We start from the raw sequence: 13,613 nt of genomic DNA on the forward strand, positions 1-13,613 counted from the left end.
CATGAAAAAGAACAAAATGACATGTGGCAGCAACATGGATGGACCTAGAGATTATCATATTAAGTGAAGTAAGTCAGAGAAACACAGGTATCATGTGATATCACTTATATGTGGAATCTAAAAAAATGATACAAATGAATTATTTACAACACAGAACTAGACTCACAGACATAGAAAACAAACTTATGGTTACCAGAGGGAAAAGGAGTACGGAGGGACAAACTAGGAGTATGGGATTAACAGTTACTACTATATACAAAATAGATAAACAACAAGTTATATTCACTGTATAGCACAGGGAACTATACTCAATATCTTGTAATAACCTATAATAGAAAAGAATCTGAAAAAAATATATAACTGAATCACTTTGCTGTACACCTGAAACTAATACTATATTGTAAATTAATTAATTCAATTTAAAAAGAAAAGAAAAAAAGAGAATGCAGCGACTGCCCCAGTGGCACCTGGGCTTTCTATTCTACTTCACAGCCTGAAGCAAATGTCAGCCTCACTGAGGTCTTCAATTCACCAAGATTCCCCAGAGGTCTGGGCCTGGTGCACTGATGCTTGGCTAAGCTGACAGCCAAAGCCCACTGGGCCACTGTGGCTGTTTGGCCTCAGAGCCAGCTTGGCAGAACCAAAGCCGATGTGGTCACTCCTCTGGTTGGCGGAAGTCAGATGACTGGGCTTTTGCACATAAGCTACATGCTTGGTCGTTCATGTGGAAAACTACAGACTGGCAGAGTAGGGACACTGATCTATGGGGCAGTGATTGTGGAAATGAACCGTGGTGCTGATTGACCAGTCTGGGCCCCTCATGGGAATGCCCAGGTGCCTGGTCTTTACTGACGGAGGCTGATATCATGATTCTGACGCAGGGGTTATGGCTGATTGCCAGGCTCATGACTCCTGCTAGAAGCTGGCCCATTTGTCCCACGTGGGCGGAGCCACACTGCAAGGGGCTTTGCCTCTACCTGCTCCTGCCTGACCAGGCTTCAAGATGCTCTTGGGGTTCTGGGCGGTGCCGCAACATGGTCTATACTTCTGCTTACAGACCAGCTGACTCTGGCCGTACCATTGTGACCCTAGAAAGTCACGGGTATCTTGAGCCTGGCTGCCCGGACCACTACAGTCTGACAGTGATGTGCCCTTTAACAAAAGAGCTCTTCACAATGCACTGACTATCTGGCCCACAACCCTCATCTCCTGTCCATACACCTCTGTAAGGCTCTTTGGTTACTGAAGGTAGCTGTCTCCAGAAAGGGATCAGCTCCTTCCTGGATAATGATCAGGACAAAAGAGGTGAGGGGTTAATAGTATTACACAGGCCAATTCTGAAAATCCAGGATTCTGTTTGAACATTCCTGGGAATGATGCCTCATTCTTTCCCCAACCAGCCTGGAAGGCACAGCCTTTGAGGGCCTAAGGGATTCAGATTTAATTCTGGTTATTTTATGAAAGTGTCTTTGCCCCACTTGTATCTGACTATTCTGAATGAAAGGTCTGAGTGGGAATAAGAAATGATTGGGAAAGAAATATGAAGTCCCAGCCACTGGAATGTTATACACATATTTTGCAGCAGTGAAGGAAGAAGAAAACTCCAGGCATCTGAGGAGGGAATCCCATAAGCTCTAGAAGGTACAGGGGATGGAGGTACATTAATAATATCTATCTTTCAGAACTTCTCTGAATCCTTCTTCCAGAAGGAAAATGCTTGGTACAGCTCTCCCACTACAAAGATGCGGAATCTACTCTTCACCAGGTACAAGAAAAGGAGCTGGTCCCAGCGTCTGCATATCCCATGCAGAGTCCCTCCAGACATCACCCCCACCCCCATTCTCAGCCATTCTATGGTGGGGGGTGAAGAATGAACACCATCTGGTTGGTGTCATGGACAAAGAGGACAGATCAGATGGACTGTCCTCAGGAAGTGTCTGCCCTCCAAATCAAGGACTAGACGCAATGAACAGAACTGGGAACTTTAAGGCTTACAGTTGGCCAGGGGCCCACCCTGGAGATACTGTCCACCTTCCCCCTGGCTGATGTATGTCCCATTAGGGGACCTCAACCACTGTAAATGTTTCCCTTCCAGGGGCACCATGTGTGCCCTTGGGATTGTACTTCTTGTGTGAAAGCCAGGCATTTACCTGCCTCTCTCATGCAAATGTGGAGAATTACACCTTAGGGGTGGTCATTAGAGACCTAAGGCATTTATGGTTTATGAAATTCATTAAATGCAGCAGGAAATAAATTGAATGGACTTTGCCCTAGCCTACATTGGTTGGATTAATCAGGGTGGCTGGTGGAACGGTATCTTCATGGGGAAATTTGCCAGAATCTGATGTGTGATGTGAATTTGTTGGGTGGGGGGGAGGGTGGTTCTGTGGCATTTCCACATGGCTGAGAGTATCTTTTCAAGGATGTTTGAAAAGCTAACAGCTTTGGAAGCTAGAGATAGTGTCGCCTTCCAGGTCAGAGGGCAGATTTGTTTCATGACCAATATAAAATGGAGAATGTCTCCCTCCTTAGAAATATTCCAGAATAGTAAAATTTTCTTAAATTCCAGCTAATGCCTCCCTCATGGATAAGTTTTGTGCAGGTTTGCTAGTAACCCCCTTCTAAGACTGGGGGTGTTCCTCAACTTGGGCAGCTTGTGTGTGCCATATTACTAACCCCTATGTGGGTTTAAGGAGACAAAAAAACTGATGCACCTAGCCTATATCTCAGCAATTTCATTTATAGGAATTTATACAAGAGGTATAAACGCATAGAGCCACAGAAAAGTTTCTACAAGAATGTTCATTGCAGCTTTTTCATATTAGCCCAAAACTGGAAACACTTGTGGTGTCAATAAATAGAAGAAAGTATACACAAAATATGGTATAGTCCATACAATGTAACCTATTTTGTAACAAAATGGTACAAACTACTGATATATTCAACAATATGGATAAATCTCAAAAACATTATGCTGAGTGGAATAAACCTTACACCAAAAGAGAACATGCTCTAAAATCATATATAAAGTTTTATACCAAGCCAAATTAAGTTATCATGAAAAAAAAATAAGAATAGTGGTTGCCACTGATGAGTGAGGGATAAGGATATACCAGAAAGGGCATAAGTGCTTCCACGATGATGGTCATGTTCTGTATCCTGATAAGGATTTGGATTACATGGGAGAATACATTTATTAAAACTCATCAATGGTACACTTAGTATTTGTACATTTCATTATAAACTTTATCTTGCAAACAAGTATTGAACTCTAGTTAATGATGTACATGGCTGAAGTATTTGGGGAGAAGTATACTGACGTCTGCAACTTTGAAATGTTTCAAACTTGAAGATGGGTTAGTGGATATATAGAGAAATGGATAGATGGAAAGAAATCTGATAAAGCAAGAATAGTACAATGTTAATTGTGAAACTATGTTACAGTATTCTGGTGTTTACTGTAAAATTCTCCCCAGTTTTCTCTAAATTTAAATTTTCCATGATTCAGTGTTGGAGAAAGAGCTTTTAGAGAGAAAGGACAGATTATTTACCAAGAAATGACAATCACAATAAAAGAGGAATTTGCATCAGTCAGTCACAAAACAGATTCTAGAAGACAATGTAGTAAACACTTTATTAATGAAAAATAAAAGTCAACCTAGAAATTTTAACCTTGGGTCTATCAAAAAAAAGACAAATTTGCACATACAACACTTGAAAAATTTACCACTTAGAGACCACTCAATAAAAGAACCAAAGGATTTAATTCAGCTAGACAAAAAGCAAAATCAAAGAAAAGAAACAATGATGAGTACATAAAATGATTTTTAAAAATTTTAATTTAAGTAAATATCAACTGCAAAAATCATAATATTAATAGTTTCAAAATTGTAATTAAAAGAAAATAAAATGTTAAACAATAGCTAAATGGTAGAGATGGATGGTCAACCTGTAGTGAATCCATGCTAAGATCCTTATCATCTTTGGGGATTGGGGCATGGTTCAAAAGATTACAGAAATTTATCTCTAATCGCCAAACCAGCAGGGAAAAAAGGTAGAATACAGAATTCTATCTCAGCCCATTTGAAAGTAGGAAAGGACACAAAAACACAGAAAAATAAAGATGAACAGTGATATAGAATCTATAAGTCCACATATATTAGGAATCAGAATAAATGTAAACAAATAAAATTTAACTATTAAAAGATGAGGATTATCAGAGAAGTTTAGAAAAAGCTAAGTGTTGTTACATGAGGCCTAAAACAAAGCTGCAAAAAAGGGCTTAATGCAAAGGGAGTCAAAACCCTCAAAAGCATAAAAGTTCACGGAACACTATCAGCACCCTGAAAAAGAGATTTAAGATCAAAAGCATTAATAGGGATAAAGAGGAACACTGTATAATAATAAAAGGAAAAAATCCACTAAGTTATACAGTCATGAATAGCCTCAAAGTATTTAAAGTAACACAACAGAGTAGTGAGGAGGCAAATACACAACCATGTGGGAGAACTTACCACATCTAAATAGAAACCTGATAGAAAGAATATAAGCTACTTTAGAAGATTGAGAAGAACCAAACAACAAAGTTGTGCTTGATAAAGACTGTTTATGGGGAGAAGCCAGATCCCAAGAAATAGTTCAATGCACACTATTTTTATGGCACAGAACATTCACAAATACTGACGTAAATTAGGATGCAAAGGAACTTTCAACAAATTTTAAAGAATTGACGAGGTCAGTTTGTTAAAACTCATCCAATCATACCTTAACAGTGATGAGTGCTATTATAGAAAATTATAGCTCAATAAAGCTGACAAGGAAAGTAAAAATGTGCAAGATCTATTTAAAAAACTAAAACTTTGTTGAAGAATGTAAAATGTGATCTGAATAAATGAGTAGTTCATTCTCCATGTAAAACCCTCATTTCTACCCAAATTTATCTCCAAATTGAATGTATTTTCAAAGTTCCAGTGCAGTTGGGGAGCTATTAAGAGGAAATCTTGATTGATTCTAAAATTCATGCACAGTGAGGGAGCCAGAATTACTGAAATTCTGAAACCTCCTTTTCTCTTGCTTCTCATTATATTTTTTTACTTTTTTTCTTTGTTAAAATAAAGTATAACAAGTAGGAATAGAAAATTTTACTTTAAAGCACTGTAATTAAACCGACTTGATAACACGGTATTGTGAAGCAATTATATTCCAATAAAGTTCTATTTAAAAAAATAAAATAAACTGACCAGCATTTCAGAGTAGAGTCAGACACAGATCTGTGAATACAGGAAAAGGCACAAGAGGGCATTAAAATCATGAAGAAAAAAATGTTGGTGTTCATAGGCACATGAAAAAATGTTCAACATCGCTAATCATCAGGGAAATGAAAATCAAAACCACAATGAGACATCTGTCAGAATGACTATCATCAAAAAGAATACAAACAGCAAAATTGGAAAGAACGTAGAGAAAAGGGAACCCTCCTACCCTGTTGGTGGGAATGTAAGTTGATGCAGCCACTGTGGAAAAAAGTTTGGGGGTTTCTAAAAAAACTAAAAATAGAATTATCATATGGCCCAGCAATCTCACTCCTGGGCATATAGCCATAGAACACAAAAACACTAATTTGAAAAGATACATGTATTCCAATATTCACAGCAGCATTATTTACGCTGCCAAGATACGGAAGGAACCTAAGTGTCCATCAACAGATGAATGGAAAAAGATGTGGTGTATATATATACTATGGAATACTACTCAGCCATAAAAAGAATGAATTTGCAGCAATATGGATGGATTTGGAGGGAATTATGCTAAGTGAAATAAGTCAGACAGAGAAAGGCAAATACTGTATTATATAACTTATATTTGGAACCTAAAAAAACACAACAAAGTAGTCGAATATAACAAAAAGAAGCAGACACATATATAGAGAACAAACTAGTGGTTACTAGTGGGGAGAAGGAAGAGGGGAGGGGAAATATAGGGATGGGAATTAAGAGGTACAAACTATTAGGTATAAAACAAGCTACAAGAATATATTGTACATCATGGGGAATATAGCAAATATTTTATAATAACTATGAATGGAATATAACCTTTAAAAACTGAATCACTATATTGTACACCTGTAACATATAATATTGTACATCAACTATACTTCAATTTAAAAAAAAGTGTTGGTGTTATTCCTTGTAATTACTATCTCACATCATACACAAAGAAGTGAATCCTATGTGAATAATAGCTTTAAGCATTTAAAAGCACTAAGTACTTCAAATATTCTAGAAGCAAATATAAATATTTTAAAAATATTGAGATGGAAAATATCTTTGTACATTATAAACAAAACCTAGAAGCCATAAAGGAAAACCTTGATAGATCTTACTACATAAAATTTTCAAATTTCTCTAGAACAAAATATGCTATAAACAAGCCTAAGAGAATAACATCAAATGAGACAAAATAGTAACCACATACATAGGCAAAATTTTATATATATATATATATATATATATATATATATATATATATATATATATATATATTCCGATGCTTCTTCAGCATGGTTAAAAAAAAAAAGATAGCAATACTGGGCAAGGCTTACATGCCAGCCATTTTTATTTATTTATTTATTTTCATCAGCCATTTTTAGAAAAAGGAACACAAACAACCAATAACAAATGAAAAGTGCTTGACCACAACAAAAATGAGAGCAATGCAAATTAAAGCAGAATGAAATGAAACTTTTTACAATTAAGTTTGGCAAAATGTTAAATGTTTATAATGTCTGTGCATGATATACTGCTTTAAACTAAGGGAAATGTAACAGTAAGAATAGATTTATGATATAATGTGTTAGTATATGATATACATGTGTTAATACATGCATAGAAAAATCTAGAAAGATATACATCAATCAAAATTTACAAAGAGCATATATTTTAAAATTTTAAAAACAACAAAATTTTTGAAAAAATATAAGTCTCACTGAGCTAAAATCAAAGAATCCAGAGAGCTCTGTTCCTTTCTGAAAGCCGTAGGGGATAATTCATTTCTCTACCTTTTCCAGCTTCTGAAGGCTGCCCACATTTCTTGGCTCATTGTTCCCTGCCTTCATCTTCAAAGCCAGCCACATTGTATCTCTCTGATCATTATTCTATAGTCACATATCCTCTCTCCATAGAAGGAAAGGTTTTCTGATTTTAAGGACCCCTGTGATTTGATGGGGGCCACCCAGATAATCTAGAAAAACCTCCACATCTCAAAACCCTTAACTTAATCACACCATCAAAGTCTCTTTTACCAGGTGAAGCAACAGATTACAGGTTCCACGGACTAGAAAAAGGACATCTCTGTTTCTGTTGGTATAAAGTTTTCAAGAATCTTATCAATCTCTGATGTATGTCATGGGGATCTCCTCCATTAGACAACAGTCTCTTCTACAGATCTTTCCTGTATACTCACATATCTATTTTTCACTTCTGCTGAGATGGTTGAAGGTATCTATGGGTCACAAACTTAACCTCTTCAAAGAACATTTTATATGACTGAATACCCTGAATTTTCACTACTTCTGGGGCATTAGCAAAAAGTTATACAGCCACACTCTGGGTTGTCACTGCAGAGCACATTTTCCTGACAATGACGCTCCTAATATGAGCATCTTTTGCAATCTGAATAGGCTAAGAATTTTCCAAATCATGAAGTTCTTATTCCTTTTGTTTAGCAGTTCTTCCCTTGACTTATCTCTTTCCTCTCACAGTTTACTCTAAGCAGCAACATGAAACCAGCTACACCTTTATCATAGTACTTAGAAATCTCCTTAGCTATATATCCAGAAAATTCTGCTTTCTGCATAACTGCAGGATAGAATTTCACTGAGCTTTCTGCCACTATATAATAAGGATCCCCTTTCCTTTAATTTCCAAACACATGTTCCTAAAAAAAGACCTAAATGTAAGGCCAGAAACTATCAAACTCTTAGAGGAAAACATAGGCAGAACACTCTATGACATAAATCACAGCAAGGTCCTTTTTGACCCACCTCCTAGAGAAATGGAAATAAAAACAAGAGTAAACAAATGGGACCTAATGAAACTTAAAAGCTTTTGCGCAGCAAAGGAAACCATAAAGAAGACCAAAAGACAACCCTCAGAATGGGAGAAAATATTTGCAAATGAAGCAACTGACAAAGGATTGATCTCCAAAATTTATAAGCAGCTCATGCAGCTTAATAACAAAAAAACAAACAACCCAATCCAAAAATGGGCAGAAGACCTACATAGACATTTCTCCAAAGAAGATATACAGAGTGCCAACAAACACATGAAAGAATGCTCAACATCACTAATCATGAGAGAAATGCAAATCAAAACTACAATGAGATATCATCTCACACCAGTCAGAATGGCCATCATCAAAAAATCTAGAAACAATAAATGCTGGAGAGGGTGTGGAGAAAAGGGAACCCTCTTACACTGTTGGTGGGAATGTAAATTGATACAGCCACTGTGGAGAACAGTATGGAGGTTCCTTAAAAAGCTACAAATAGAACTACCATATGACCCAGCAATCCCACTACTGGGCATATACCCTGAGAAAACCATAATTCAAAAAGAGTCATGTACCAAAATGTTCATTGCAGCTCTATTTACAATAGCCCAGAGATGGAAACAACCTAAGTGTCCATCATCGGATGAATGGATAAAGAAGATGTGGCACATATATACAATGGAATATTACTCAGCCATAAAAAGAAACGAAATTGAGCTATTTGTAATGAGGTGGATAGACCTAGAGTCTGTCATACAGAGTGAAGTAAGTCAGAAAGAGAGAGACAAATACCGTATGCTAACACATATATATGGAATCTAAGAAAAAAAAATGTCATGAAAAACCTAGGGGTGAAACAGGAATAAAGACACAGACTTACTAGAGAATGGACTTGAGGCTATGGGGAGGGGGAAGGGTAAACGGTGACAAAGCAATAAAGAGGCATGGACATATATACACTACCAAACGTAAGGTAGATAGCTAGTGGGAAGCAGCCGCATAGCACAGGGAGATCAGCTCGGTGCTTTGTGACCGCCTGGAGGGGTGGGATAGGGAGGGTGGGAGGGAGGGAGACGCAAGCGGGAAGAGATATGGGAACATATGTATATATATAACTGATTCATTTTGTTGTGAAGCTGAAACTAACATACCATTGTAAAGCAATTATACTCCAATAAAGATGTTAAAAAAAAAAACTCATTTTAATACCAAAAGCAAGTAAAATTGTATACACTCTTACTTCTTTTCCTCTTGGGTTTTCCCAAAGTAGAGTTGTTTCCAAGATCCACAGTATCTAGAAAAAACAGGTGGTGAGGAAACAAAAATGAATAAATAAAAGTTATAAATCTTAGGATGATTCATACTGCAAAAGGCTTGAATTTATAAAGATGTTTGGGTTATCATCTGTCTCTTCCTTCTAAAGGAACTAAACCTACTGAATTGAGAAGTGAGAGTCCAGGATGAGTCCTGGGTCTTCCTTTATTTCTTAATGGGACTTTGAAAAACGTTCTTCAATACCTATGTACATCAGTTTACTCAGGGATATCTGTCTAGTTCTTAAGACTTAATAGGATCACTATATAAACAAGTGACATGCTGGAGAACATCTATCAAAAATATGTGCTGGGTTAAGAATAGTTGATCTGAAGTCTCTTCTCCTGACAATTAAGTGACAGGACTAGTTATCTTTTGAGAACTTTCTAAGGTTGTGACAAAATGACACTATTATCTACTAGTGGACATACACTTGACTTTCTTGGGTGACAGGGATAGAAAACATTGTAAATCACAAGGCTTTATTAGTAATATACTGATGTAAAAAACAATATACTGTCATTTTTAAAAGTATATTTCTACTACATCATCCATATATAATCAACATGGGCCATCCCTTAGACACAATTTTATAATGATCTCTTGCTTCCCTGCTATTCCCAAAAGGATCAGGTCAAGCAAATGCAGAGATCAGGATACTGGGATGGATTGGATCACCTGCCACCACCCAACCTGCGTCTGTGTTACCAGTGGAGCCACCCCCATCTCACCACACTCAGGTGTCCTTACCCATCATGTCACTAGCTTCTTTACTTTCAGTACTTCCTTCTGGACCTCCTGGCACATCTTTTGAGAAACATATAACACAGGAACACTTCTCATTTCCAAATGTTGGTGGCTCTGCTCCTGGGGCAAAATTGTGAATTATGAAGACTTTTCATTTCCCTAGTGATCCTCTTTTCTGAACCCTTGTTGATCCCACTTTTTCTACCTCTTGCTCTGAAATATTTCATTTATCCTCCTTACACCTGACTCTTCCTTTAAGTCTCCATTTTCCCCTTTCTCATCCTTTTCTCTTTACCAGAACTTAGTTTCTGCTTTTTTTCTTAATGCATAGTTACCTTGTCCATTATAAGATGGTGGGCTAGAAGTTAGCTCCTCAGAATCTCCTTCTGTATTCATCTGAAGAGCTTCTAGTTTGCCAGATACTAAAGAGACACAGGAAAATTACCATCCACAGATCCTGAGACAGTGATTAGGGAAGAGTTCCTGGGGCTCTCATAATGCACACTAATATTCTGAACTATAATGAACTGCTTTCTAGCTCCAGTGCTGGACACCCCATGCCAAACAACTAGCAAGACAGGAACACAACCCCACTGACTAGCAGAGAGGCTGCCTAAAATCTTACTAAGTTCACAGACATCCCAAAACACACCACCAGACACGACTCTGCCCACCAGAAAGACAAGATGCAGCCCCACCCACTAGAACACAGGCACAAGTCCCCTCCACCAGGAAGCCTACACAGACCCCTGAACCAACCTTACCCACTGGGGACGGACACCAAAAACAATGGGAACTACGAACCTGCAGCCTGAGAAAAGGAGACCCCAAGCACAGTAAGTTAAACAAAATGAGAAGACAGAGAAACACACAGCAGATGAAGGAGCAAGGTAAAAACCCACCAGACCAAAAAAATGAAGAGGAAATAGGCAATCTACCTGAAAAAGAATTCATAGTAATGAATGATCCAAAATCTTGGAACTAAAGATGATCCAAAATCTTGGAAAAGATGATCCAAAACCTTGGAAATAGAATGGAGGAAATACAAGATACACTTAACAAGGACCAAGAAGAACTAAAGAGCAAACAAACAATGATGAACAACAAAATAAATGAAAGTTAAAATTCTCAGAAGCAATCAATAGAATAACTGAGGCAGAAGAATGGATAAGTGACCTGGAAGATAAAACAGTGGAAATAACTACCACAGAGCGGAATAAAGACAAAAGAATGAAAAGAACTGAGGACAGTCTCAGAGACCTCTGGGACAATGTTAAACATGCCAACATTTGAATTATAGGGGTCTCAGAAGAAGAAGAGAAAAAGAAAGGGACTGAGAAAGTATTTGAAGAGATTATAGTTGAAAACTTCCCTAACATGGGAAAGGAAAGAGTCAATCATGTCCAGGAAGCACAGAGAGTCCCATACAGCATAAATCCAAGGAGAAACATGCCAAGACACATATTAATCAAACAATCAAAAATTAAATACAAAGAAAAAATATTAAAAGCAGAAAGGGAAAAACAACAAATAACATACAAGGGAATCCCCATAAGGTTGACAGCTGATCTTTCAGCAGAAACTCTGCAAGCCAGAAGGGAGTGGCAGGACATATTTAAAGTGATGAAGGAGAAAAACCTACAACCAAGATTACTCTACTCAGCAAGGGTCTCATTCAGATTCAATGGAGAAATTAAAACCTTTACAGACAAGCAAAAGCTAAGAGAATTCAGCACCACCAAACCAGCTTTACAACAAATGCTAAAGGAACTTCTCTAGGCAGGAAACACAAGAGAAGGAAAAGACCTACAAAAACAAACCCAAAACAATGAATAAAATGGTAATAGGAACATACATATCGATAATTACCTTAAATGTAAATGGATTAAATGCTCCAACCAAAAGACATAGACTGGCTGAATGGATACAAAAACAAGACCCATATATATGCTGTCTACAAGAGGCCCACTTCAGACCTAGGGACACATACAGACTGAAAGTGAGGGGATGGAAAAAGATATTCCATGCAAATGGAAATCAAAAGAAAGCTGGTGTAGCAATTCTCATATCAGACAAAATAGACTTTAAGATAAAGACTATTACAAGAGACAAAGAAGGACACTATATAATGATCAAGGGATCAATCCAAGAAGAAGATATAACAATTGTAAATATTTACACACCCAACATAGGAGCACTGCAATAGATAAGGAAAATGCTAACAGCCATAAAAGGGGAAATCAACAGTAACACAATAATAGCAGGGGACTTTAACAGCCCACTTTCACCAATGGACAGATCATCCAAAGTGAAAATAAATAAGGAAACACAAGCTTTACATGACACATTAAACAAGATGGACTTAATTGATATTTATAGGAAATTTCATCCAAAAACAACAGAATACACTTACTTCTCAAGTGCTCGTGGGACATTCTCCAGGATAGATCATATCCTGGGACACAAGTCAAGCCTTGGTAAATTTTAGAAAATTGAAATCGTATCAAGTATCTTTTATGACCACAGCGCTATGAGACTAGATATCAATTACAGGAAAAAAACTGTAAAAAAACCAGACACATGGAGGCTAAACAATATACTACTAAATAACCAAGAGATCACTGAAGAAATCAAAGAGGAAATCAAAAAATACCTAGAAACAAATGACAATGAAAACACGATGATCCAAAACCTATGGGATGCAGCAAAAGCACTTCTAAGAGGGAAGTTTATAGCAGGACTATCCTACCCCAAGAAATAAGGAAAATCTCAAATAAACAACCTAACCATACACCTAAAGCAATTAGAGAAAGAAGAACAAAAAAACACCCAAAGTTAGCAGAAGGAAAGAAATCATAAAAATCAGATCAGAAATAAATGAAAAAGAAATGAAGGAAACAATAGCAAAGATCAATAAAACTAAAAGATGGCTCTTTGAGAAGATAAACACAATTGATAAACCATTAGCCAGACTCATCTAGAAAAAAAGGGAGAAGACTCAAATCAACAGAATTAGAAATGAAAAACGAGAAGTAACAACTGACACTGCAGAAATACAAAGGATCATGAGAGATTACTACAAGCAACTATATGCCAATAAAATGGAAAACCTGGAAGAAAGGGACAAATTTTTAGAAAAGCACTACCTTCTGAGACTGAACAAGGAAGAAATAGAAAATATAAACCGACCAATCACAAGTACTGAAATTGAAATTGTGATTAAAAATCTTCCAACAAACAAAAGCCCAGGACCAGATGGCTTCACAGGCAAGTTCTATCAAACATTTAGAGAAGAGCTAACACCCATCCTTCTCAAACTCTCCCAAAATATAGCAGAGGGAGGAATACTCCCAAACTCATTGCACGAGGCCACCACCACCCTGATACCAAAACCAGACAAAGATGTCACAAGGATAGAAAACTAGAGGCCAATATTACTGATGAACATAGATGCAAAAATCCTCAACAAAATACTAGCAAACAGAATCCAACAGCACATTAAA

The 13,613-nt window shown here is 37.1% G+C and overlaps 1 protein-coding gene across 14 annotated transcripts in view; it reads right to left on the reverse strand.

The window, feature by feature from the left end:
- The window catches only part of LOC101338830 (nuclear body protein SP140-like protein), an 84,677-nt gene that overhangs the window by 18,263 nt on the left and 52,801 nt on the right, over positions 1 to 13,613 (reverse strand). For 11 of the 14 annotated variants that reach the window (XM_033859573.2, XM_033859572.2, XM_073807166.1 and 8 more), the window contains 3 exons: positions 10,446 to 10,532; positions 10,114 to 10,230; positions 9,290 to 9,343 (listed from right to left, as the gene is read on the reverse strand). In XM_033859573.2, the coding sequence (XP_033715464.1) occupies positions 9,290 to 9,343; positions 10,114 to 10,230; positions 10,446 to 10,532 (258 nt within the window). The remainder of the gene's footprint in view (positions 1 to 9,289; positions 9,344 to 10,113; positions 10,231 to 10,445; positions 10,533 to 13,613) is intronic. The other 3 variants (XM_033859576.2, XM_033859575.2, XM_033859570.2) reach the window with 1 other exon arrangement.

Source organism: Tursiops truncatus, chromosome 7 (assembly GCF_011762595.2).
Source record: "Tursiops truncatus isolate mTurTru1 chromosome 7, mTurTru1.mat.Y, whole genome shotgun sequence".
Lineage (NCBI taxonomy): Eukaryota > Metazoa > Chordata > Mammalia > Artiodactyla > Delphinidae > Tursiops > Tursiops truncatus.